The sequence below is a fragment of the Cydia fagiglandana genome, chromosome 12 (assembly GCF_963556715.1).
Source record: "Cydia fagiglandana chromosome 12, ilCydFagi1.1, whole genome shotgun sequence".
NCBI lineage: Eukaryota > Metazoa > Arthropoda > Insecta > Lepidoptera > Tortricidae > Cydia > Cydia fagiglandana.
The window spans coordinates 18,129,050-18,153,982 of record NC_085943.1 but is presented as its reverse complement, the minus strand read 5'-3'; the positions used below and the strand labels follow the sequence as shown (position 1 = coordinate 18,153,982).

The 24,933-nt window shown below is 39.5% G+C and overlaps 1 protein-coding gene across 1 annotated transcript; it reads left to right on the top strand.

Moving 5' to 3' along the window:
• Positions 1 to 1,260: 1,260 nt before the first annotated feature.
• On the top strand, positions 1,261 to 24,701 carry LOC134669394 (uncharacterized). Its single transcript, XM_063526915.1, has 2 exons — positions 1,261 to 3,971; positions 23,892 to 24,701. Exons 1-2 carry the CDS (start codon positions 1,299 to 1,301, stop codon positions 24,699 to 24,701), a joined length of 3,483 nt encoding a protein of 1,160 aa, XP_063382985.1. The 5' UTR covers positions 1,261 to 1,298.
• The last annotated feature ends 232 nt before the right edge of the window (positions 24,702 to 24,933 follow it).

Sequence of the window (24,933 nt, the reverse complement as noted above, 5' to 3'; positions counted from 1 at the left end):
ATAGCACCGCGCTATTGGACGATGGATCTACCGTCTCGTTAATAAGTGCCAATCTCGCGCGACGCGTCGGTCTACGTGGTAACTCACAGACATTGCGCGTTCACGGTGCGTTTAAAGATGACGGGCTTGAGTACAAATCGACCAAAGTGAATGTCGACATTAAAGGTATGGACGATAAGGTTTATAATGTTAAATTGCGTTGTGTTGAAGAATTAAGTGTGCCAATACAAACATTGTCTGTTTTAAAATTAGTTAATTATTCTCACCTAGCCGATATAAAACACAAATTTTGTACCACTGATTCAGAACCTGAACTATTGATAGGTCAGGATAACTTACATGTTGTGATACCTATTCAAGTTAGGGAGGGCAAAGATAATGAGCCATCAGCTACGCTCACCCGCCTCGGCTGGAGCGTCCATGGGAAAGTGTGCGTGCCGCGGACTGTCCGTCCGTCCAGGCGCTCGCCATCTGTCGCTGTCCATACTAACCTTTTTATTACAGATAGCGGAGCAGATCACGATACCACATCAGATGAGTGCCTCCTAAGGGAAATCCACGAAGATGTTAGGCGCTCGTTTCTGCTAGATTCCATGGGCGTGACGGCGCACGCGCGCCAAAAGGCCGACGACGCCCGCGCCGCCGCGCAGCTGGAGCGCTCCGCCGAGCTCGTCGATGGGCGCTGGTACGTCGGCCTTCCGTGGAAGGACGAACACCGCCCCATGCCCGACTCCCGCCCAAACGCGCTTACCAGGATGAAGGGTATTGAGCGCAAAATGGGTAAGGATCCAGGATTCGCCGACAGTTATCGTGAAAGGGTCAGTCATTTGTTAAAAAATGATTACGCCAGGGAATTGAATAACACCGAGGTCACGCCGAAGACTTATTACTTACCTCATTTCGGCGTGGACAACCCCAACAAGCAAAAACTTCGTCTGGTCTTTGATGCTGCAAGTCAGGTAAGTGGTAGCTCGCTGAACGATTATTTGCTCACGGGACCTGACCTATTGTCATCACTTTTAGGTATAATGCTGCGCTTTCGGGAACACCCAATTGCAGTAACAGGTGACATTAGGGACATGTTCTTGAGGGTTAAGATCCAGCAAGACGACCAGGACGCACTGAGGTTTCTGTGGAGAAATAACCCCACAGAAAATATAAGGACGTACGCGATGACGTCACTCATTTTCGGCGCAAATTGTGCTCCATTCATCGCGCAATTTATTAAAAATTCAAACGCCCAGCGATTTGAATCGTCGTTTCCCGCCGCCGTCGATGCCATCGTCAACTCGCACTACATGGACGACTACATCGACAGCCTGCCCGACGAGGCGACAGCGATCGACATGGTAAGGAATGTCAGTGACATCCACAGGGCGGGCGGCTTTGAAGTAAGAAATTGGACGAGCAACAGCGTCGCAGTTTTAAACAGCGTGCCAAAGGAGACCTTAGGTACCGCTGCTGTAAGGTTCAAAGTCGGCCAGCAACATGAAAGCGAGCGTACCTTGGGTCTCATTTGGTACCCGGCGGATGACATATTGGGCTTCGATTTGTCATTAAAACGTATACCGAGCGACGTCCTTGAAGGTGAGAATAGGCCTACAAAGCGTTTAATGCTAAGAGTAATTATGTCTATATTTGATGTACTAGGTTTCTTAGCACCCTTCACGATTCAAGGCCGAATCATGCTTCAAGAGGCTTGGCGCTTACAGGTGGATTGGGAGGATTACATTCCAGACCAGATATATCTAAAGTGGCGAAAGTGGGTTGACCTTCTAAAGGTAATTAAAGATATCCGTATACCTAGGTGGTACTGCACAGCCGCGCGCAATGCGGTAAGGGACAGCCAATTGGCGACAGCGCGTGCGGGCGAGATGCAAGATTGTGTGGATATCAAGGCAGAGGTACCTACCTCGCCCCCCGCGACCCACGCGCCTACGCACAGTGCTACGAAAGGCTACGACGGCGTAGCGGCATCTACATGTGCTACGACCGCATCGAGTAGTAAGTACTCATACTATAATAATTTACAGATGCATTTTTTTAGCGATGCATCTACTCAGGCGATGTCAGCTGTGGGCTATTGGCGCTGGGAGGATAACGGTACTATTTATGTTGCATTTATTGCAAGCAAAAGCAGAGTTATGCCGGTAAAACAGCTGACTATACCGAAGGCTGAGCTGCAAGCTGCATTGTTGTCGGCAAGACTAGCCAATGCAATTGGAAAGGAGCACAAACTGACGCCTATAAGGCGTTACTTCTGGTGTGACTCCTCAACTGTGATACATTGGATTCGCAATAAAAATCGTACGTATAAGGCCTTTGAAGCAAATCGTTTGGGGGAGATTGACGACCTTACCCGCGTTGACGAGTGGCGGTACATTTCTACGAAACTAAATGTTGCCGATTTAGCCACGCGGGACTCGTTTGATCTAGCCCTACAAAATGAGTGGTTCAAAGGTCCTTCTTTTTTATACGCTGACGAAAGTGAATGGCCTAAAGATATTATACCTACAAGTAACGAGGAGACAGGGGAATGCGTAGCAGTCGTCCAGGTGCGCGAGGAACCTGCATGCATTCCAGTGCCGGACCCACAGCGCTTCTCTTCGTGGCTTCGTCTCACCCGCGCCACGGCCACAGTGCTAAAGTTCATCGCCAGGTGCAAAGGTCAAGCGGCCGAGATCGACTGTGCTATGATGGAGCGTGCCGAGATATTTTTACTAAAACACGCGCAAAACGAGTCTTTTGGGGAAGACTTAGCCAGAATTAAGGTGCACGGGGCTTTACATCGCGCAAGTAAGCTATTAAAATTATCACCCATTTTAGATGAACATGACCTACTTCGCGTGGGCGGGCGCATTGACGCCGCATCAGATGTGCCTCTGGACGTCAAGAGACCCGTAATCCTGGACGGCCGTCATCAGGTAGCACGACTAATCGTCCGACATTACCATGTGAAAGCGGCCCATGGAAGTCAGGAGATGGTGGTTAACGAAATAAAGCAAAGGTATTGGGTAATTAAACTTAGACCTACTGTTAAACTCGTGACGTCAAGGTGCATGTTGTGCAGGATCATGAAGAGCAGACCTCAGGTACCTCGCATGGGAGATCTGCCAGGAGCCAGAATAGAACACCATCAGCGACCCTTTTTTCACTGTGGGTTGGACCTTTTTGGGCCAATGGAGGTCGCGGTGGGTCGCCGCAGAGAGAAAAGGTATGGTGTTCTATTCACATGCCTCACAGTACGGGCGATTCATATCGAGTTAGTTGCCTCCCTTACAACTGACTCGCTCATCATGGCGTTGCGACGAATGGCGGCGCGGCGTGGCTGGCCGCGCCATCTGTACTCGGACAATGGAACTAATCTGAGGGGCGCCGACACAGAGCTGCGCCGGTCGATGGAGGCGCTAGATATGGACGTGCTAAAAGCTGAGGGGGTTAATAACAACATGGACTGGACTTTTATCCCCCCCGCCAGCCCCCATTGGGGTGGGGCGTGGGAGCGATTAATACGCTCAGTAAAAACGGCTCTCAAAGTCGTTTTAAAAGAACGAGCACCAAGGGACGAAGTTTTGACCACATTCATGGCAGAAGTTGAGAACATGGTCAACGGTCGTCCATTGGTGCACGTGTCTGTCGATCCTGCTGACGGTGAGTCTTTTACGCCTAATCATTTCCTTTTAGGATCATCATCGCGACTCCCTCTTGTAGGAGAGTTCGATGATTCTGATCTCAGCCTGAGGAAACTGTGGCGGAAGGCGCAGAGGCTCGCTGACATGTTCTGGCAGAGGTGGCTAAGAGAAATCTTACCCACTCTCGTGCCTAGGACAAAATGGCTGGAGGAGCGGAATCCGTTAAAGGTAGGAGATCTCGTTCTGGTCGTGGATCCCAACTCTCCCCGTAATATGTGGCCGAAGGGGTTGATCACCCAGGTAATTCCTGGCGGAGACGGCCGCATCCGTTTAGTGGAGGTAAGGACGACTACCGGGACTTACCGGCGATCCGCGGCTCGCATCGCTCCTATTCCCGTAAGTTTAGAGTGCTGAGCCAGCACTGGGGTGGGGAGTGTTAGCGATGCGCCCACTATACAAGTACCTACTTATACCTATGTTTACCTATGTAACTAGTTAAGTTTTATTTTAAGGAAACTTTGCCATATTGATTTAGATGTGCCGGCGGCAGTCCGCTGCTAGACGCGATCTATGTCACTCGACTGTATCCCCAAAAATCTAATTAAAGTTCAATGTTAAGTGTAACTTCGCATTTTCATTCCTCGTGCTAGTGCCTACCATCTACAGTAACCCTTGTGAAGCCGGGGCGGGTCGCTAGTAGAAGTATATGGCTGATAAGAGCTGGCGCGGGATCTGCAATGTATCGAATAACATTACGCGTTTTAAACATGTATTAAGGGGCCCATTGATTAACAGTCCGCCAGACGGTATCGGCCTGTCAGTTAGAATACAATTTTGACAGTTTCGAACAACTGGCAGGCCGATACCGTCCGGCGGACTGATAATCAGTGAGCCCCTTTAAATTAAATATATTTTTCATCACACTTGCTCGAAAAAGATCTTATTTCATGCAGGTGTACTGAAGAATAAAGGCCTATATTGTTTCCGCGAGAGTTATAGATTCTGAAAAAAAAAGCTATAACTCAAGTGAGTTATGACTTTTTTTTATTTATGTCACTAATTCATACGAAAAAATGAGTTTTACATTGAAAATACTGACGTTTATAAATTATTTTTTATGTGTAGATTTAAAAATATTTAATTTGATTAATTTAATAGCCGTTTAAATTAATTTTTACACAATTTTCGATTATGGCTGAATCAGAGTGGGTCTGTGCCTTCGAATCCAAACCTGCCAAAACAAGACCGTATGTCACCGTATTTAAGAATGATTTCGCTTAAAATTAAGTTTTTTCTTCGCAAGTGTGATGAAAAACATTGTATGTAACTCCGGGGGTAGGTGAGCATATTGTAAACTCGAGTTTTTAACTCCCTCGCATATTGTAAACTCGAGTTTTTAACTCCCTCCAACCTGCGGCTGTCGGGAGTTATAGACCTCGTTTACAAAATCTCGCTTACCCCCCTCGTTGCACAATGTACTATTGTCCGGTAGCTACACATACCTATCCCTGTTTTGAATTTTTTCTGGGCCATTAGTTAACCACGGCCACGATCAGTGTAACCTGCATCGATACGTTCTTGAAATAAACTGTCAATAGTGTTATACAGGGCGTCCCACGGCTATGCCACATGGAGGGAAAATACCCTGAATATTGTAGATGGAACATTTTACTAAAAGAAGACATTTTAATTTAAACTGCATTCATAGATTTCTAAATAATTACATTAATTACATGGTTGAACCGGGAATCGAACCCGCTACACGAAAATAAAATCATCCTGTAGCTTTATCATACCGATCGAAATGCTGCATAATAAGGATTATTTTTTGCTAAATAATATAATAGTGTCAGAAATAAAATTTTACATTAGATGTGAAATTATTTAAAAATCTATGAATGTAGCTTAAATTGTTTTTTTAAATTAAAATAATGTCTTCTTTCAGTAAAATGTTCAATCTACAATATTCAGGGTACTTTCCCTCCATGTAGCATAGCTGTGGGACGCCCTGTATAATATCCGCACCATCTATATATCGTGAACAAAACTATAAGTTAAATAAGTGCCTATAATAAACTTATTAATAGATATTTTAAAGATGACACTATATTTGCGGTCGACGTGACGCAAGCAGAACTATTTCTCATCGGATATTCATTCATCTCTAGGTAATTACTCAGCAAAACAGTCATTGATAGAACCAATAGAGACAGTCTCATATTATTAAGCTCGCCAAAATTATAGTTAGTAGAAGGGAAAGTTTAAGTAATACGTTTTAAGTGCTTCGTACAAAACTAGTACTAAAGTACTTATGGCATCACTTCGTTATTGCAAATCGGTTACAAGTGTTTTTTTTTAGACTATTTTTATGTAGACAACAAAAATTTGGAACAGTCATATTAATGACTGGCTGGAACACTGTGATTACATTAAAACCACTTTGTTAAGTGTTATTAGTGTTGCAGGAATTTAACAGTCACTTGGCGGCTATACTGCCGTATTCGAACTTCAAGATATTCACAAGAGGCGACACGTACTAGATCCATTCTAGATACGTTATAGTTTAGATATCAACTAGTTCTCTTTTGCAGCGCAATTCGGGCAACCAATGTCACTTTTACGTTAGATAGAGTAAGATATCTATTAGATGTGAATTGGATCTCTAAGTCATATCCTGTGGAAATTGTTCAAGAGTATCTCCAGAATCGCGCAAATGTCAAATTTGACAGGTTAGATCTTAAACATATCGTTATCGTATCTTGGTGATATCTAAAAGATATCTATTTCAAAATCTGAATCGGGCCCATAGTATACTTAAAATAGTTATTGTATAGGTGAAACCAAATCGGCGTGACGGATGCACAGGCAAAACCTCTTACGATGAGGCTGAACGTGCAACGGCCCGATTCGAACTTTAAGATACGTCAAATACTGACAAATCTGACAAAAAAACACTGACATATCTAATCCGTACTCGTATCGATCGTATCGAGCGCTAATATGAGTATTTGACGTATCCTAAAGTTCGAATCGGACCGTAAGGCTGAAGACAAGCTCCTAGCCTCTGCAAAGAGTAAGTTCTGTAATGACTTCTGTTAGACCAAAGAGCTGCTTCCGTAAGAGGCCGCCGAGTTATATAGTAGGGTCAGTAAGGAACACAAATGTATGGAAGTGCATGCACTTTAGTCTCAGGCGATGCCACTTGGCACGATTGTTCCTTAGGTCAAACAAAGTTGATCTGGCCCGGTAGCCAGGAGATCGTACCATGCAGACCCCCCAAGAAGGGGGGGGGGAAGGGTCGGCTCCCCAGGTCCAATCTATGCTATATTCCTTCCTAGTCTTAGCAACTAGGGCAAGTTATATATCATTTTCGTATAAATTAGGGACGAGGAATTCATTTCTGAAATAATTATTATGCCTTTCCATACAAAAAAAAATATTTTTGTACAAAACATGAAAATGTTATGTCATTTTTTGTGACAATTTTGGATGTTACAATCACAGTGTGGCGATTTGCACTAAATAAAAAATTGGACGATGTAGCCCAATCACTTTATAGTAGGCTAACATACATTATTTTGTAAGAAAAAAATAATTTATAGCGCGTGGCGGTAACAATTTCCATACAAATGGAACTATGCCCAAAATCAAAGATTAAAAATGTTTACTAAAACACTGAAATTGACATTTTAAAAGTTTAAATATAATGTTTTAATAATTTTTCCATGCGATTTTGCCCTATTTTGGTACAAATTTGTTGTTTTTATTTTTCTTCCACACAAACTTTCTCCCCCCCGTTTCCCCCTCTTAAGCGTTGATTTTATAAAATTTTATTTTATTTTAAACTTAAACCTGTCGCATTTAATTGATGTTGAAAATTTCAGCTTTATATCTTCAGGGGTTTAGATTGTATGATGTCTGGAAGTAAGCAGAGTTTTGTTAGATATTATAATGTATGGGATATTATGAAATAAAATGTCTTTAGCTCAAACACAATATGTAGATCCTAAACGACCGAACATTTTAACCTGAACGTTTGAACATCGATTAATTACAAAAGGAATAAGTTAGTTATAAAAATAAATTTAAAAATATCTGCCCTTAAGGGGCAGCCCCTAAGGGCCTAGGGCCTAGGGGGGGCCCTTAAGGGGGGGTTAATAAATTATGACTATAATTAGTAGGTAGTAGTATTATCAGTTATGTTTTACTTATTTTCTCTTCGCAAAACGTTTTTGTACCTTTTAATGTTTACATTATGAACCTCCAGGTCTGTTCTTATATCTTTTTGTAAGTTATATCTATATTTTTATGTATGACTGTATGTGTTCTGAACAATAAATAAATAAAATAATAATAAATAAATGGAGGGGGGAGAAAGTTTGTATGGAGAAAAATAAAAACAACAAATTTGTACCAAAAAAGGGCAAAAACGCATGGAAAAATTATTAAAACATAATATTTAAACTTTTAAAATGTCAAATTCAGTGTTTTAGTAAACATTTTTAATCTTTGACTTTGGGCATAGTTCCATTTGTATGGAAATCGTTACCGCCACGCGCTATAATTTTTTTTTTTTACAAAAAAATGTATGAATGCCTACTATAAAGTGATATTTTCCAGAATAAAGAATACATGGGCTACATCGTCAAATTTTTTATTTAGTGCAAATCGCCACACTGTGATTGTAACATCCAAAATTGTCACAAAAAATGATATAACATTTTCATGTTTTGTACAAAAATATTTTTTTTTGTATGGAAAGGCATAATAATTATTTCAAAAATGAATTCCTCGTCCCTAATTTATACGCAAATGATATATAACTTGCCCTAGTTGCTAAGACTAGGAAGGAATATAGCATAGATTGGACCTGGGGAGCCGACTCTTTCACCCCCCCTTTTTGGGGGGTCTGCATGGTACGATCTCCTGTCTACCGGGCCAGATCAACTTTGTTTGACCTAAGGAACAATCATGCCAAGCGGCATCGCCTGAGACTAAAGTGCATGCTAAATGACCTTACTGACCCTACTATATATCGATATTAGATCTAGTGTGTATTATATGATATTTCTCATCCCCCACTCCCGCTGTGTCCCTGTTATGGTATAGGCAGCTAACAGTCCTAGCTTCTAGCAAAGATGATGAAATCTATGACAAGAACTTTTATTTGATAGTATATTGTTGTTTGCTCTGAGATTGAACAGTGATAAAAAGTGCTCGGTAATAATAAATAATGAAAAACAGAAAAATGCCGAGGGAAATATGAAACGTCGCAACATGAAATAATATGGTAGGTAACATTATTTATCACCTCGCTTATAAGGTAAGATCTATAATTAGGAAAATGTGTAAGTACTTCAAACAAATATGTACCTACTTAGGTAAGTACTTAGGTACTTCTTACAAATACGTACTTTTTTCAGAAAATAAAATTCTTACATAATTATTATAAGGAAAGGAAAATGAAATTAATAAAAGGAATGAGAATATTTATATCGGACCAATTGTTATGAAATACCTACATAAAAAAAAAAAATTGATGTACTTTCTTGCCTGAACTGTGTCATATATTCTACACATAATACCTACAATGATTTTAATCATTTCATGTTATCTATCTTTGTGTCATGTATATATTAAATTATTATGTAAATTGTAATTGTATGTCACTAACCCTAATTAATTTAAGGATTTGTTTTACTACTAACGCTATATGGACCTACATATATGATTCGAAATAAATAAATAATTGAAATTGAATTGTTACTCGTTTTTTCATAGTTTCTGGTTTGGACCATGCATGTTTGTGAGCTTACTGGCCGACACTGTGTTTCAATGTAACCACAGTTCCATGTAACTTTATTTTTAGTGACAGTAGGAAACTATGGCATTACGTACGAACATTGTTGGTGCTGTAGAATACAATGAAGTTAAATAGCCTGGGGCGGACTACCGTTATTCCCTGAGGCTCAAAAACCCATTTCGCTTATCGGTTACAACCAAACCTGCATACCGCAAGCGACGAAACTGAAGTTTATAAAACTGAACTTTATTACCAAGGGTTACTTCTTAAATTAGCTTGCGAAAACAAACTACCTGTTGCGTACAATGGGTAGTTATAGTGGATACACTGAAGCATGTAAAAATTGCGAATTTTGATTGCTTGCCCGGGGAGCATAAGGTAATCAAAACGATACAATAATTGGGTGCTGGCGCGTTTTCGCATTGACTTGGTGAATTCGTAGCAATCACGCATCATGCTTTGTTATTTTTGCAAATTGCTGTGATGATGTAGCCCGATTTTTGTAATGATAACTGCGGATCATTGGTGGTTAAATCCTAATCACTCTGTGATTGACTTTGGCACCCTTTGTGTTGGTGGATCAATAATGACAATATTTAATTAGGCTACGGTATTAGTTTAACACAACATGTGTGAAACTGTCAAGTTTATTGTTTGTATTATAGGTATGAGTAATAAAGTGATTGTGAGAAACATTTGCTACTTTACAAAAAACAATATAACAATAGTAAGTAGAAATATTAAAAAAAAAACTGTGAGTTGGATATAATGAAATAGGAATTGGGAAACGCAATCTTAATTGTACATCTCCCTCTTACTGCCATAAATAACTTTTTCCATGTTTCCCTTAACCGACTTTAGCTTTTTAATCGTTGGATTTTAATTATTATTCATCAGCCCGGCAGAAAAAGTTTAATAGAAATCAAAGTTGGGTTACTCATTTTTACATCCTTTGAAATTTTGTTATAGTATGATTCGCACTGGTTTATCATAAAACCTCGTGAAAATCAGTGGCGGTTCCGTGAGTTAAATTAGCAGCGGTATCTATAGCAATTATTCTTGTTTTATTTTAGATATATTTAGGGTTGTTAGTTTTAATTTAGTATTATTTATAGATGTATTTAGTTCATAAGTTATTTATTTGTCTTTCTACTGTCTTTTTCCTATGAAATAAACTTTTTTTTATTATGAAATATACTTATTTTTTAATCAATTGCTAGGTTATCACATTTTTTGAAGAAAATATTTACGATAGACTAGGTTGTGGTGGTACCTACCTATAGTAGCTACGCTGCGTGCGGTTTTTGTGCTCAAGTATTTATTGTAAGTTTTACAAAGTATAAAAGTGAAATTGTCTATTATAAAAATAACACTGACCAAAATTACTTAAGGCGATATGATTCGACTCATCAACGAATCTGAGGGGGTGAGGTGCGCGGCAAACCGTGAAGCCCCGCCCGCGCGTCCCGAACCGCTCGACGAGCACGTGAGCGCGCGCTGTGCGCGGCGGCGATAGCAAACGGGTCACAGTATAAGGATCTTATGATGGCAGTATTTTAACCATACCGTGCAAGGGTCACGTTTTTATAGTTTTTATTGTATATGTATATATTTTTTGCATTACGTGTTTCTGATCATTATATTTAGAATTATTATTTTTACAGAGCCATGTGTACTTATTATTTAGTGATCGGTAACAACGTTTTAATTTAATGGCAGCGTAGTAGAATAATTAAAGTACCGAAAGGAAATGAACATTTTAAGGTGACGGTCAATTAAGGTAAGGTATTGTTCATATAAAGGTAAGGTGTAGGTAGGTAGATAGGTAGGTAGGTAGGTAGGTAGGTAGGTAGGTAGGTAGGTAGGTAGGTAGGTAGGTAGGTAGGTAGGTAGGTAGGTAGGTAGGTAGGTAGGTAGGTAGGTAGGTAGGTAGGTAGGTAGGTAGGTAGGTAGGTAGGTAGGTAGGTAGGTAGGTAGGTAGGTAGGTAGGTAGGTAGGTAGGTAGGTAGGTAGGTAGGTAGGTAGGTAGGTAGGTAGGTAGGTAGGTAGGTAGGTAGGTAGGTAGGTAGGTAGGTAGGTAGGTAGGTAGGTAGGTAGGTAGGTAGGTAGGTAGGTAGGTAGGTAGGTAGGTAGGTAGGTAGGTAGGTAGGTAGGTAGGTAGGTAGGTAGGTAGGTAGGTAGGTAGGTAGGTAGGTAGGTAGGTAGGTAGGTAGGTAGGTAGGTAGGTAGGTAGGTAGGTAGGTAGGTAGGTAGGTAGGTAGGTAGGTAGGTAGGTAGGTAGGTAGGTAGGTAGGTAGGTAGGTAGGTAGGTAGGTAGGTAGGTAGGTAGGTAGGTAGGTAGGTAGGTAGGTAGGTAGGTAGGTAGGTAGGTAGGTAGGTAGGTAGGTAGGTAGGTAGGTAGGTAGGTAGGTAGGTAGGTAGGTAGGTAGGTAGGTAGGTAGGTAGGTAGGTAGGTAGGTAGGTAGGTAGGTAGGTAGGTAGGTAGGTAGGTAGGTAGGTAGGTAGGTAGGTAGGTAGGTAGGTAGGTAGGTAGGTAGGTAGGTAGGTAGGTAGGTAGGTAGGTAGGTAGGTAGGTAGGTAGGTAGGTAGGTAGGTAGGTAGGTAGGTAGGTAGGTAGGTAGGTAGGTAGGTAGGTAGGTAGGTAGGTAGGTAGGTAGGTAGGTAGGTAGGTAGGTAGGTAGGTAGGTAGGTAGGTAGGTAGGTAGGTAGGTAGGTAGGTAGGTAGGTAGGTAGGTAGGTAGGTAGGTAGGTAGGTAGGTAGGTAGGTAGGTAGGTAGGTAGGTAGGTAGGTAGGTAGGTAGGTAGGTAGGTAGGTAGGTAGGTAGGTAGGTAGGTAGGTAGGTAGGTAGGTAGGTAGGTAGGTAGGTAGGTAGGTAGGTAGGTAGGTAGGTAGGTAGGTAGGTAGGTAGGTAGGTAGGTAGGTAGGTAGGTAGGTAGGTAGGTAGGTAGGTAGGTAGGTAGGTAGGTAGGTAGGTAGGTAGGTAGGTAGGTAGGTAGGTAGGTAGGTAGGTAGGTAGGTAGGTAGGTAGGTAGGTAGGTAGGTAGGTAGGTAGGTAGGTAGGTAGGTAGGTAGGTAGGTAGGTAGGTAGGTAGGTAGGTAGGTAGGTAGGTAGGTAGGTAGGTAGGTAGGTAGGTAGGTAGGTAGGTAGGTAGGTAGGTAGGTAGGTAGGTAGGTAGGTAGGTAGGTAGGTAGGTAGGTAGGTAGGTAGGTAGGTAGGTAGGTAGGTAGGTAGGTAGGTAGGTAGGTAGGTAGGTAGGTAGGTAGGTAGGTAGGTAGGTAGGTAGGTAGGTAGGTAGGTAGGTAGGTAGGTAGGTAGGTAGGTAGGTAGGTAGGTAGGTAGGTAGGTAGGTAGGTAGGTAGGTAGGTAGGTAGGTAGGTAGGTAGGTAGGTAGGTAGGTAGGTAGGTAGGTAGGTAGGTAGGTAGGTAGGTAGGTAGGTAGGTAGGTAGGTAGGTAGGTAGGTAGGTAGGTAGGTAGGTAGGTAGGTAGGTAGGTAGGTAGGTAGGTAGGTAGAACCTTAATCAATCGGGGTGAGAGATTAGCATTTTACTCTTAAATACGACAACCTGATAAGAAAACGCAAACATAATCGAAGAGTTTGTATACTACATTGTAAAACACCGGTTGAGTAGAGAGTAATTTTTTTTTTATATGACAAATGGTATTCGGTTTTTGAGTATCAAGGCATACCTAAATAAAGAACACTATTCAATAAATTTCAGCAAATCGCTTGAATATATCCCGAAAAACAATACATTAAAGAAAAATAATAATAAAATCATAAGTCAAAAACTGTCACTAGTAGGATGTTGATACTCAGCAAAAATATCCTTCATTATAAGAGGTACTCACAAAAAAAATAATTAAATTTTTTTTTATCGGGCTTAGGGAAAACTCAGTTAAAGGTCAGATGGAGGAGCGGATGATGGAATTGAATTGATTGGCAGAGCTAGACAAAGATAAGTCTGCAACGATTTTGATTTGTCCTAACTTTTAACTTTTTTCATATTATGAGAAAGCCACATAGTGCTTTCGGTGGGGGGTGTTTAGTATTAATCCTTAATACCTACTGCTATACTGATTTACTTGAGGTAGCGAGGCTACTGGCCGGCGACACACAAGCAATGGTCTAAAAAGTAATAACTAACGGTGTCAGTGTCACCAAAACATCGCGACAGAAAGGATATCTGAATTCGCAAAATATACCATAAAACAGTGCCTTGAAATAACGAGGAAGCCAGCAGCGAGCAATCCACCCGCCGAGGCCTCTGCCAGCTGCAGACCACAAAATCCCGGTAAGCCCTTCTACAATCTGGTAAAGCAGTATAGTGTAGCGAAGGAACTAACTTAAAAAACTACAGTCCACTGGCTTTACGCCACACGTACATACCGTAATGTAACAAATTATTTTCAATATTATGTTTTGTTTCTTCCAAATATCTATTAAATAATTAACTGATTGTTGTTGAAAACCTGTTCAAGGACGCCGAATTAATATCTACTATTCCACGTCCTTGAACAGGTTTAAAACATCAATCATTTTCTTTTTCTACCAGATATGGTTCAGTCAAATTAATTTCTTCTACCTTTCTTTGCTAAACTCTAGTTCTACCTAAATTAGCCAGACTCTAAAACCAGTACAGGCAGCAGCAGATATAGATAAGCAGAATAACATGTTCAAAATGATCGACACAGACCTTATTATCTTGACATTTCCGTGTCATCATTTTGATTACTAGGCCCCGTAGCTATTTCTGCTGCTGACTGTACAATCCAGTAAATTTTAGTGAAACTTTTATATTTTTGATTTCTTATTCAGTCTAGCGTATGCTTTATGTTTATTTATTACTATCGACCCGCCCCGGCCTCGCGCGGGTTAACAAATCGCTTAATAATCCTATAAACTTTTGTATAGGATTTTGCTTTGTTCGTCATTCCCGCAGCTCGACTTTCGGCCTCGCCCAAAATTACTGGGGGTGGAGCATGCTTGGACATTCGAGATAAAGCTCCGGGCCTGACGACCCTCCGCGGGGTCGGCCTTCAGCCTCCTTCGGGCTCGCCTAACCTACTTGGAAATTTGAATTTGGCCTGTGTCCGCCGCCATTTTGGATTTTTCCAATTTTTTTTTCACATAGTAATCTTGGGCCTCCAAGCTCGCCGCATGCCAAATCACAGCGCACTCGGACCAACATGAAAAAAATTAAAAAAAAAAGTCGCCCTGTGTGATTTTTTTTACAGCAGTTTGTTTTGTCTTGGGGCCCTCTATGACATTTGGTCGAGCACCCCCCACCCATCTCGCACCGTTTAAAAGTTGCCATACAAAATTAAAATGACCATTATTTCCGCCATCTTGGATTTTTTCCAAAAAAATTTTTTCATAGGAATTTAGGGGCCTCTATCTTCCGCCATGCCAAATCTCAGCGCGCTCGGACCAACTTGAAAAAAAATAAAAAAAGTCGGCCATTTTGAAAAAATTTAAATGTATTTTGTTTTGTCTTGGGGCCCTCTATGACATTTGGTCGAGCACCCCCCACCCATCTCGCACCGTAATATGAATACTTTTTGAGATATTGGGGAAATTAAAGATCTCTACTTTCCCCTCTTTTTTTGCTTATAACTTTTGATATTTTGTGTGTGCTACTACACGCTTCGAATACATTTTTCTAGGCATTATGACGAATCTAATGAGGTATCACACGTATTTTTAGGAGTATTATCTCTATTTTTCACCGTGTTCAGTTTCTCGAACAAGACTAATACAACCAAGCACAAGATGAACTGCCTGTAGCCTACTTGGAACTCTCAATTATATTTAATTCATGTCGACCGTGGTCAAATATTAAAATTAGTGATATGTATTTAGTTATTAAATAATTGTATTGCGATATGCTTATTATGGTAATTTTTTCAATTAATTCAATTTGACATTTTATATTTATATAAATTTATGATTATGATGATGAATTTGCACGCTTGACGGGCCTGGCACGTTGCATGCGATCCAAAGCCGGGCGCCTTCGGCATCCTCATACTAAAAGCGTAACACTATACATATATTGTAACATCCCCATACTGTGTCAATCCAAATAAATAATTTCTGATTTTCAAAGGAGTCAAAGAGCACGAAGGAATATAATCATTTTGCAGATCGGACGTAGGTATATCAGTAAAGGTGAAATACTGTAAATATATCATACTTACATACTCACAATTATATTATCTAGGAATATAATATTATTTACCTACATTGAAATTGGTTGCTGACCTAGTGAAAATACTGAAATATTTTAACTGTTGATGTAGTAAAGCTAGGCGCTTTCAACCACCTCGTAAAGTATTAGATGCTTCTGTTATCAGAAAGTGTCTTTTTATAGCACTTAGTGACTTTTTCTTACGTTTCATATGCTTTGTTTCCCATTGTTTGTAAATGGTAAAATCACGTGACCGCGCGGAACACACTGACACAGGTCCGTCCTCTACAAGCGCTGCCGCGCGACTGAAGAGGACGTAAGTGCGTTCGCGAGTGATTGCGCTTGCGGATTTAGTAGGTATTGAAACATAGAAATTATTTTAATGATGTTACCGAGACAAAGTGATCCAAAACGTCTAGATTATCTTATTACCTATACATTTGTGTAAAAAACAAGTCTAAAAAGTTTGTATTGTAGATATGGTTTGGATTTATTGTTTAAAAAAGGCGTAACTTTGGAATTTTTTTCTATCGAGCAAAGTTTATCTAATCATGTTTTTGAGATCCAAAACGTATCTGCCAGATCCTTAAGTATAAGATATATTTTTTTCACAATTTTAAAACATTGTTTCTTATATTTCTAATGGATTCAAAAAACTGGTTCGCTTAGCTCCTACGGAAAAAGCACGCCTTAAACCAAAAATAACTATTACTGTTAAGTTTCAGAAAATACCAATTAAAACTTAAGTCTGTGTATGAAACTGTAATAAAATAAATATAATTTAAATATTATAGAATATTTACTGGCAATCCGACACCGCAAAGTTAGGTACTTTAAAAGCCTTACACCCACCTGTCCAATTTACTAACCTTAAAGCCGTTTAAACTTCGCCGCTTAACTGGAATTTCAACAGCCTATAACAATGAAACGCAACTGTAACTGTAAGAGCTAAAAATTTAATTTTCTTCTTTTAAATTCGACATATTTATTGTTAGGGAGGCACTCGGCGACCGTGTAATAGCAGCTTGATGCTAATCCAATTGCCCATCTAGAAAGTTTAACTGGAACTCATCGCCATTCAAATAGAAATATCGAGTTTCGGCCGTGAGCGTGCCCTTCAACTGAACGCCTGGAATAACCTTCAGCTATTTGTCTTTATAAAGGTCGGATTGTTGATTAAAAGCATTTATATTGTATGGTTGGTGCTGTGATTATGTCACGAAGTCTTTTAGTGAAGTAAATTGTACAAATAGTGAAAGGAAAAGGGGACGATATAATAAAACATCAAATATAAATAAATAAATCGTCGGGTGACAAGCAAAACTCACTAAGTACTATCAAAAAATTAAAGTAACAATGCATTTTATTACACTTGTTACACGGTTTATTGTCCAATAATTTCAATGGTGTTAGTTAGTGACTTTTGCTTGTCATCCGACGAAATATTACGGGACATTTTACACAAATTGACTAAGCCCCATTGTAAGCTCAAGAATAAACTCAAGTTACTCCCCAGAGCCTAACGCGCACTATTTTACTTCATTGTATCGTGAATATCAACCTTGCGACGGGATGGCAAATCTGCAATTTTACGGGACATATTATTCTCGTACATTGTACGTATCAAAATCAATTTAAAAACGTATTTATTCTCGTTTCAATACCCACTAACATGTGAGTGAGCGAGCACTGAAACTCATATTAGATTTGTATTGAATTTTCGTTTCCGAAGGCATTTTTTGAGTGATCATCTCGTGAAAGCTGTATATTGACCAGGGTGCCGTTATTCTGACGGAATCTGGGTATATTGCTGCTTTCAATGTTGAATCATCCGATTTGACGTTTGACGCCCGCATATTCAATCATTCTTGCATGATTTTGGGCAATATTACAAGTCTGTGAGTTTGCTGTGTGCGGCGCATGAGATTATGCTTTAAAGGGATGTTAAAGGTTTATGGATATTTGTACTCGTATATCAGACATGGAAAAATGGAGAATATTTATATCGATATTATTTGTAACGTTGTAGTTACCCGCTTGCGTGCTTAATCATTATTCCTAGCGTAGCACTAATAGCGTCAGGATGGTGTTAGACTGAATCAAGGAAAAAAAAACAAGAGAGACATTCAGAAGTTGTTTTACGTGTTTAAACGAAGCGTCTTTTTTCCAAGCGCTGTTAATCAAGGATATACGAGTAGTAAAAGTATTTCTAGTCTCAAGAGGCTTAGTTAAGTACCTTTATTTAAAAAAAAAGATAAAGATAAAAAACAGTTTATTCAAGTAGGCATATTACAATGCGCTTATGAACGTCAAATAAATCTTTACCGGCTCCAACCGTACACCTCTGCCCCGAGAAGATTTAAATCCCCCCTCAATTGGAGGAGGGTATCCCAATATGGGACCGGCAACAAACTCGGCGGGACACATCTTTTCAAAACATTATTACATCTTATAATTAACATGCATTACGAGTAATTAAGAAAAATACAATTTAAATTACTATAGAATTCATGCAATTATACTCAGTGAGTACATAACTTTATAGAATTTGATATAAAAAATAAACATATATGTACATGAAATCACAAATACGTAGCTCTTTCAGAAAACATATCAAATCTTACAAAAGGAAAAGAAATTCAAATCAATAAAAGAAATGACAATACATATTATATGAATCTGACTGATTGTTATGAGATGCTTTCATACAATTTGATGTGCTTTCTTACCTGAGCTGAGTCACCTTTAACTCTACACATAATACAATATTTTTAATTGCTACTTCTCGTTATTACAGTTTCTGGTTTGGACCATGCATGTTTGTCTGTCAAGTAGTCCTCGACTCTGTAATAAGCCTTCAACATCAATGACTTTTTTAAGTAATTCTTAAGAGCTGGAAAGAGTAATCTTAAAGCATCCTCAGGTAACTTGTTATAAAAATGAATGCATTGCCCAACGAATGACTTCTGTACTTTACGAACACGAAACTTTCTGATAGCAAGCTTATTTTTATTTCTAGTATTATAGTTATGGACATCAGAATTCTTAGTGAAGGAGTCTAGATTCTTAACAACATAAATAATACTATCATATATGTATTGGGAAGCTACAGTTAAAATATTAATTTCTTTAAAAAGTTCTCTTAATGATTCACGCACCCTTAAATTATATAGGTATAGAACGAATGGCTCTCTTTTTAAGGTAACATGATATTCAAATATTATTTTAAGTAGCTGATTCTACAGGAATGAGTACATTATTATTGTATTCCATGACTGAGTCTATCTTTTAGTATTTAGTTTAATCGTTGTGATTTTTACTCAATATATGTACTTAGGGAAAATTAGGTAAAATAAGTTAAATCGTCTGTTCCCCCGCACACAGTGAACAGTGAACGTTTTGTGGCCGATATGATAATCATCCTGTGTAAATTGCTAAAATACAATATCACACTGCTCATTTTAAACTCTTACATATTACACACCATTTTCTTTTCCCATTTTATCGAACGACGTAAGGTCATCTATTCCTTTTATATTAGAGAACGTGGCACGGAGGACGTCATTTATATTCGAGCGCGTTTACAGTCTGCGCGCGAATCTGGATGCGGCGCTGCATTTTTAAACTCAATGGTTCTGTGTGTCTGTTTTCTTTAAACTGACCAGTGGGTGTATAAATGACGAGGAAGGTAACGACGACGGCAGTGTAGTGACGACAATAACAATGAATTAGGTACTTACTATTTTTACAAGCTTTCATTTAACTTGCATTGTAAGGTACAAAATACAAATTGCCCGTTTTAAAATGTATCCGGTATCCAGTTGAGCTGAAATTATCTTATGTTACCATGACGAAAAAGCAATATAGATAAGATATGAACTCGTTAAGACTTCGCAAGCTCATCAAATATTCAGTACTTTAGAATCGCATGAAGAAGATTTGAAGAAGTCTGCTAACAGACAAATACTCATTTTATCTGTTAACAGGTGAACAATCAACAGAATATATCCATCTATTACTATACGCGTTGGTGACATTTTTGTTCATTATTTCTTTTTATTACTGCGTAATGAGTCCGCTGATGTTGTCGTAAAAGGACGACACAATAGCGTGAGCTAACGACATGTAAGGCGTCACATTATTAATACATACAGAAGGGCTTTTCTAACTGGCTTGATTTTTGTGACAAAATGATCGTGGACGATGTCGAGGACTGATATAAGGTTTTATATGTTATTTACTTTTTATATATTTTGTCTATGTTTTATGGTATTTTGTTTTACCTTTTGTTTTTTACACTAGTTGTCATTAAATGCTGTTTGAAAGCCCAGCTTTTTCGTTTGCTCCCAAATTTTAGCTATCGAAGTAGTAATTGTCCTGGATTCCGGGACAGACGATAAGGTACCTATTTGTATATTTCACAGGTCATACAATCATGTGAATCAGGTCATGGGTTAGACACAGCCCCAACAGCCTTCTGAATTCAGTTATTGACAGTTTAGATTGTCCATGCAGTAGTTGTTAAATGGAACGCCATTCACATGGACAATAGAGGTACAGGTTGGGCTAATTCAGTTATTTAAGTCGTAGATTTAGTTTAATTTAGCTGATTGTATCTATTGTTGTATATTGTATATGGAAGTTGTTAACTATGTAAATAAACCGCCATATTGAAATCGTCTCTGATTGATTAATTTACTAGTGACTTTTGTTTACATATTTAGCAAGCTCAATAGAATTACACTTTATGAACTGATGTTCGAAATAAATAAATGTATATACCAACAAATATATAATATACAGTGTGTGCCAACATTACACCACCGTCAAAGTATGTAGACACTAGCGCAAAAATGCTGCATCGCTACCACAATGTTTTTTTTTTCGTTTGCGATACTATGAATTAAATGCAACGCGATTATTAGGCCAAAAATACGACCATGTGTTTGACAGCTGATATAAAGACACAATATTTTACACAAAGCTAAAATTGTTAGGTACTCGTAGAAAAAGCTTACTACTTAATTGACTAATTCACGGAGTCTATGCGAAACGATCATTGATTTGTAACATTAGGTATATTAATTATTATCTTTATTCATTAATAATTGTTAATAATATTTTTAAATATAAGAACTGAATGACTTGTAAAACTTGACTTGACTTTGTCGAAAAGCGCTCGAGTGGAGACCACGGACTAGCAAGCGCAGCGTAGGACGTCCACCCACAAGATGGACGGACGACCTTGTAAAGGCCGCCGGAAGACGCTGGATGCGGGTCGCTTCCAACCGGTACGAATGGAGGTCCAAGGCGGAGGCCTATGTTCAGGAGTGGACGTCTTATGGCTGAGATGATGATGATGATGACTTGTAAAATGTACTCATTTTACCAATAAAGATCTGCATGTATAGCATAAAATATTCAGATCCATAACTAACTTATTCCCAAGCTGACAACTTACTGCCTTATCAAACTAATAAATATTATCAGCAGTTCACACTTACCGTGTAAAGTCTAAGTTGGCGCAAACTTGTCCTGCACTGGAGGTCGGAGAGAAATTAATAGATGTGTGTGAGAACTAATACGTACTAACTACTTACTTACATAAATCCTTGTGACTTCGTCATTATAGTTAGGTTGGGCTCAGTTAGAGAATAACTTTGATAGATTGCTTTCAATTAAGTAATTGAAATAAGGAAGAAGTTTGAATGACAATAAATTTATATGAATATACTTATTAAGAAAACCTTTTGCTTGGCACTTTGTAATGACACCTTCATGGAAACATCCGACTTCAATTCGACTTTATCCATATAAAAGTGTTTCGTCTCATAACGGTTGCCATTGCGTATTGGTTTACTTATAATTTTATCGTCATTTCTAGTATCATTACTTTGACATAACTCCAATACTGACGGGAATTATTAAAATAAATTTCATTACTTGCCGTCATTCCTTCATGACAATCCCTACACTATCACTGAAAACGTCATTCCTTCAAAGTAATGTCAGTATTCATGATAGTGTCGGGGCCGTAATAGGTTAGTTACGGTATTTACGGTTTAGCTCTCCCTTCTGTGCTAATGTCCCGAACTTACTGGCCCGTGTCACCCCGTATGTTTTATATATAAAAAGATAAAGGAGCTAAGTATTGTCGCGATTCGGTAGGTGACCTAGGACGTTTGGTTTGGTTTTTGTTTGGCTTTCAATGGTTTGCTCTACTAATTAATCATTATATCAGTAGAAAAATGGCGAATAAAATGGAAAACATTTGAATATTTGTTTAAAGAAGAAGAAAAATCTAACGATATAATTATTTGGATTAGATATGTCAGTGTCAAAAGTGCCCTTTCTTCAAACTAAAACGTCGTATAACGTATCTAGACGTACTTAATAATTGACGTACCTATCTTAAAGTAAATCGGGCCGAGTATAGCTAAAATATTCATGCAAAAAAAGAAAAGTGTCTATCGGCTCGATTCGGGAAATGAATTAGAGACTCACTAGATATGAAATAGTAAAGATATGTGAAGTTCCACTGCAAAAGGTACCTCATGGCGGCTGGCGCCGCGATTCGGGAAATTAATTAGAGATTCACTAGATATGAAATAGTGAAGATATGTGAAGTTCCGCGGAAAAAGGTACCGTATGGTGGCCGGCGCTTACGTCGCATAGCGCCGTAATAATATTGGAGCGGCGTTACTGATAGCGTAAGCGCCAACCGCCATAAGGTACCTTTATCCATGGGACGTCACATATCTTTACTAAATCGTATCTAGTTAATCTCTAATTCATTTCCCAAATCGCGCCGTATGTCAGATTCATGTGCCATTTTTCTACTTAAAATAGAATTACTAATAATTTATTTTATTACTGAAATACCATATTGTTAAAGGTGTTTTTCTTTAAACACTTCTGTTGCCGAGGGCCTAGTCAAGCTGACAATACTATTTATTCAAACGCTAATCGAAAAGTTAAGCTGTCGGGATGACAAATGCGACGAAAAGTCACCTCATCATTTTATGCTTTAATAAGTTTTGATTGACGTTTTCTATGAATGGTTGTCACTTTTGCCACCCTGGGGTCACACTCACACCTCCCTGTTTGTCACAAAGTACAAGATTGCCTGTCAAATATCAAAAGTTGGCAACCAAAATTGGAATGATATTGAATATCTTAGAAATAATTCTTTGCTTTTGTAACAGAATGATCCAAGATACAACCGACCGTGTCTCCTGCATATAGCTTACGTTTTGGTACATTCAAGTGGCCGTTATCGGCCGCTATGAAGTTCAAAAGTAGTGACGTTTTTTTCATGTTTAGTCAGTGTTTTTTGCACTCATGAAATGTTTATTTATACGTTTGTTGATAAACAATTTTACTGTCAGCTTGGCTACGGCCCCTAGTAACAAAAAAAAAGTAGGTACAGTCGCCATCAGATATATCGGAACGGCCAAGGTGTTCACAATATCTGAACACGCACTCTAACGCCTTGACAATAGAGGCGTGTTCAGATATTTGTGAGCGCCTTAGCAACTCCGATATATCTGATGGCGACTGTACATATTACACAATTTTAGAAGGAACTTAGTCATGTTGCCTTATTTTCCAGTCACGTAAATTTAATCAGACTCATATTAATCTTATTGATTGCCGGGTTCCATTATGATAACGATTTACTTTCGCAATTTATTTTCATCGCAGCAATTACAATGGATTTCAGTTGGAACAAACTTCGATAAAGTTAATTTCGTAATTTTCGGAACGTTGATTGAAAATCATAAAATTGCGCTGACGAGTTTTCCGATTATTTTTTCATTACAAGCAAATTGTGAACATCATAATAATGAGTTTTCATTACAGCCAGTTCAGACAATATTGTTGGAAATATTTAATTATTGAAGTGAATTTAATAACAAGTTTAATAAAGATGAAGCGCTTTCAAAATTTAGCACCTTGGCTCCTGGCATCAAAGTTTTGGATGAAAGTTCACTTTACCTCCTAGGTTCACCGATCCTGGACGAAGCCTTCCCGAATTACATTAATAATCAGCTTCAAAATTTTAAAAACTATTCGGACCGTTTGCTCACAATTAACCCTCACATGGCCTACACAATAATTAAGTTTTGTTTGTTTGTCCCCAAATTTACTTATGTCCTGCGTTGTAGTCATTTTTGGAAATATCCCAACCTTTTGGAAATATTAGACCAAGAAATAAAACTTACAGTATCGTCCATTTTTAACATTACCTTTGACAACTCTCAGTGGTCCCAAGCCTCCCTGCCCATTAGGCACGGTGGTGTTGGGATACGACAAACTTCTGCTGTCGCTCTTCCTGCTTTTCTTTCATCAGCGCATAACATTGAAAAACTGTTCCGAAAAATCCTAAAAACTGATCCTCTTATAAATTTGGACGTCCCTTTCCTGCCGGAGGCTATCGACAGCTGGAAAACGGCCTGCCCTAACGCGGACTTGCCCATCACTCGCCATTCGCAACACCAATGGGACGAGCCGCTCTGTCTGCTGGTACGGGGTAATCTGAACGAAACGTCAACCAGCACCACAGAGCGCGCTCGTCTCCTTGCTGCGACGAAATGGGAATCAGGCTCATGGTTGCAGGCCCTGCCATCAAAGAACCTGGGCACACTTCTCTCTACGAACACCTTCAGGATTTCTTTGTGTTTGCGCTTGGGGGTGGCTTGTGTGGCTCCTCATCTGTGCCAGTGCGGTGCAAACGTGACGTGTTTTGGTGTCCAAGGTCTATCTTGTGCGAGAAGTGTCGGCCGTCTTTCACGACACGCCAGCCTAAACGACATCCTCCGCCGAGCTCTTGTCACGGCTGGGGTGCCGGCGGTTCTGGAACCGTCTGGTTTGGCCCGCGATGACGGGAAAAGACCGGACGGCATGACCCTCGTTCCCTGGAAGATGGGACGGCCTTTGGTTTGGGATGCCACATGCGTGGACACCCTTGCGCAGTCCCATCTTCCAGGAACATCTAACAGAGCTGGTGCAGGCGCAAATATGCAGCCATTGATTCTGGCTGCATGTTTGAGCCGTTTGGGGTGGAAACCCTAGGGCCGTGGGGCTCTGGCGCCCACGGCATATTCGCCGAGCTGGCGAAGCGCCTCGTGGAGGCGACGGGTGACAAGAGGGCTGGCTCATACCTTGCGCAACGCATTGGTATTGCCGTCCAGCGCGGCAATGCCGCCAGCCTTCTTGGCACCCTGCCCCAAGGCACTGAACTGGAGCCAGTTTTTTATTTATAGGTTATTTTAGTTTAGTAGTTATTTTAGTTGTAGCTTTATGT

Excerpts from the sequence above, each read along its gene's own strand:
- LOC134669394 (XM_063526915.1), top strand. The coding sequence starts at position 1,299 with ATGGACGACTACATCGACAGCCTGCCCGACGAGGCGACAGCGATCGAC. Across the intron at positions 3,972-23,891 it reads GCCGCATCCGTTTAGTGGAG|TGGTCCCAAGCCTCCCTGCC; the intron begins GTAAGGACGACT and ends GACAACTCTCAG.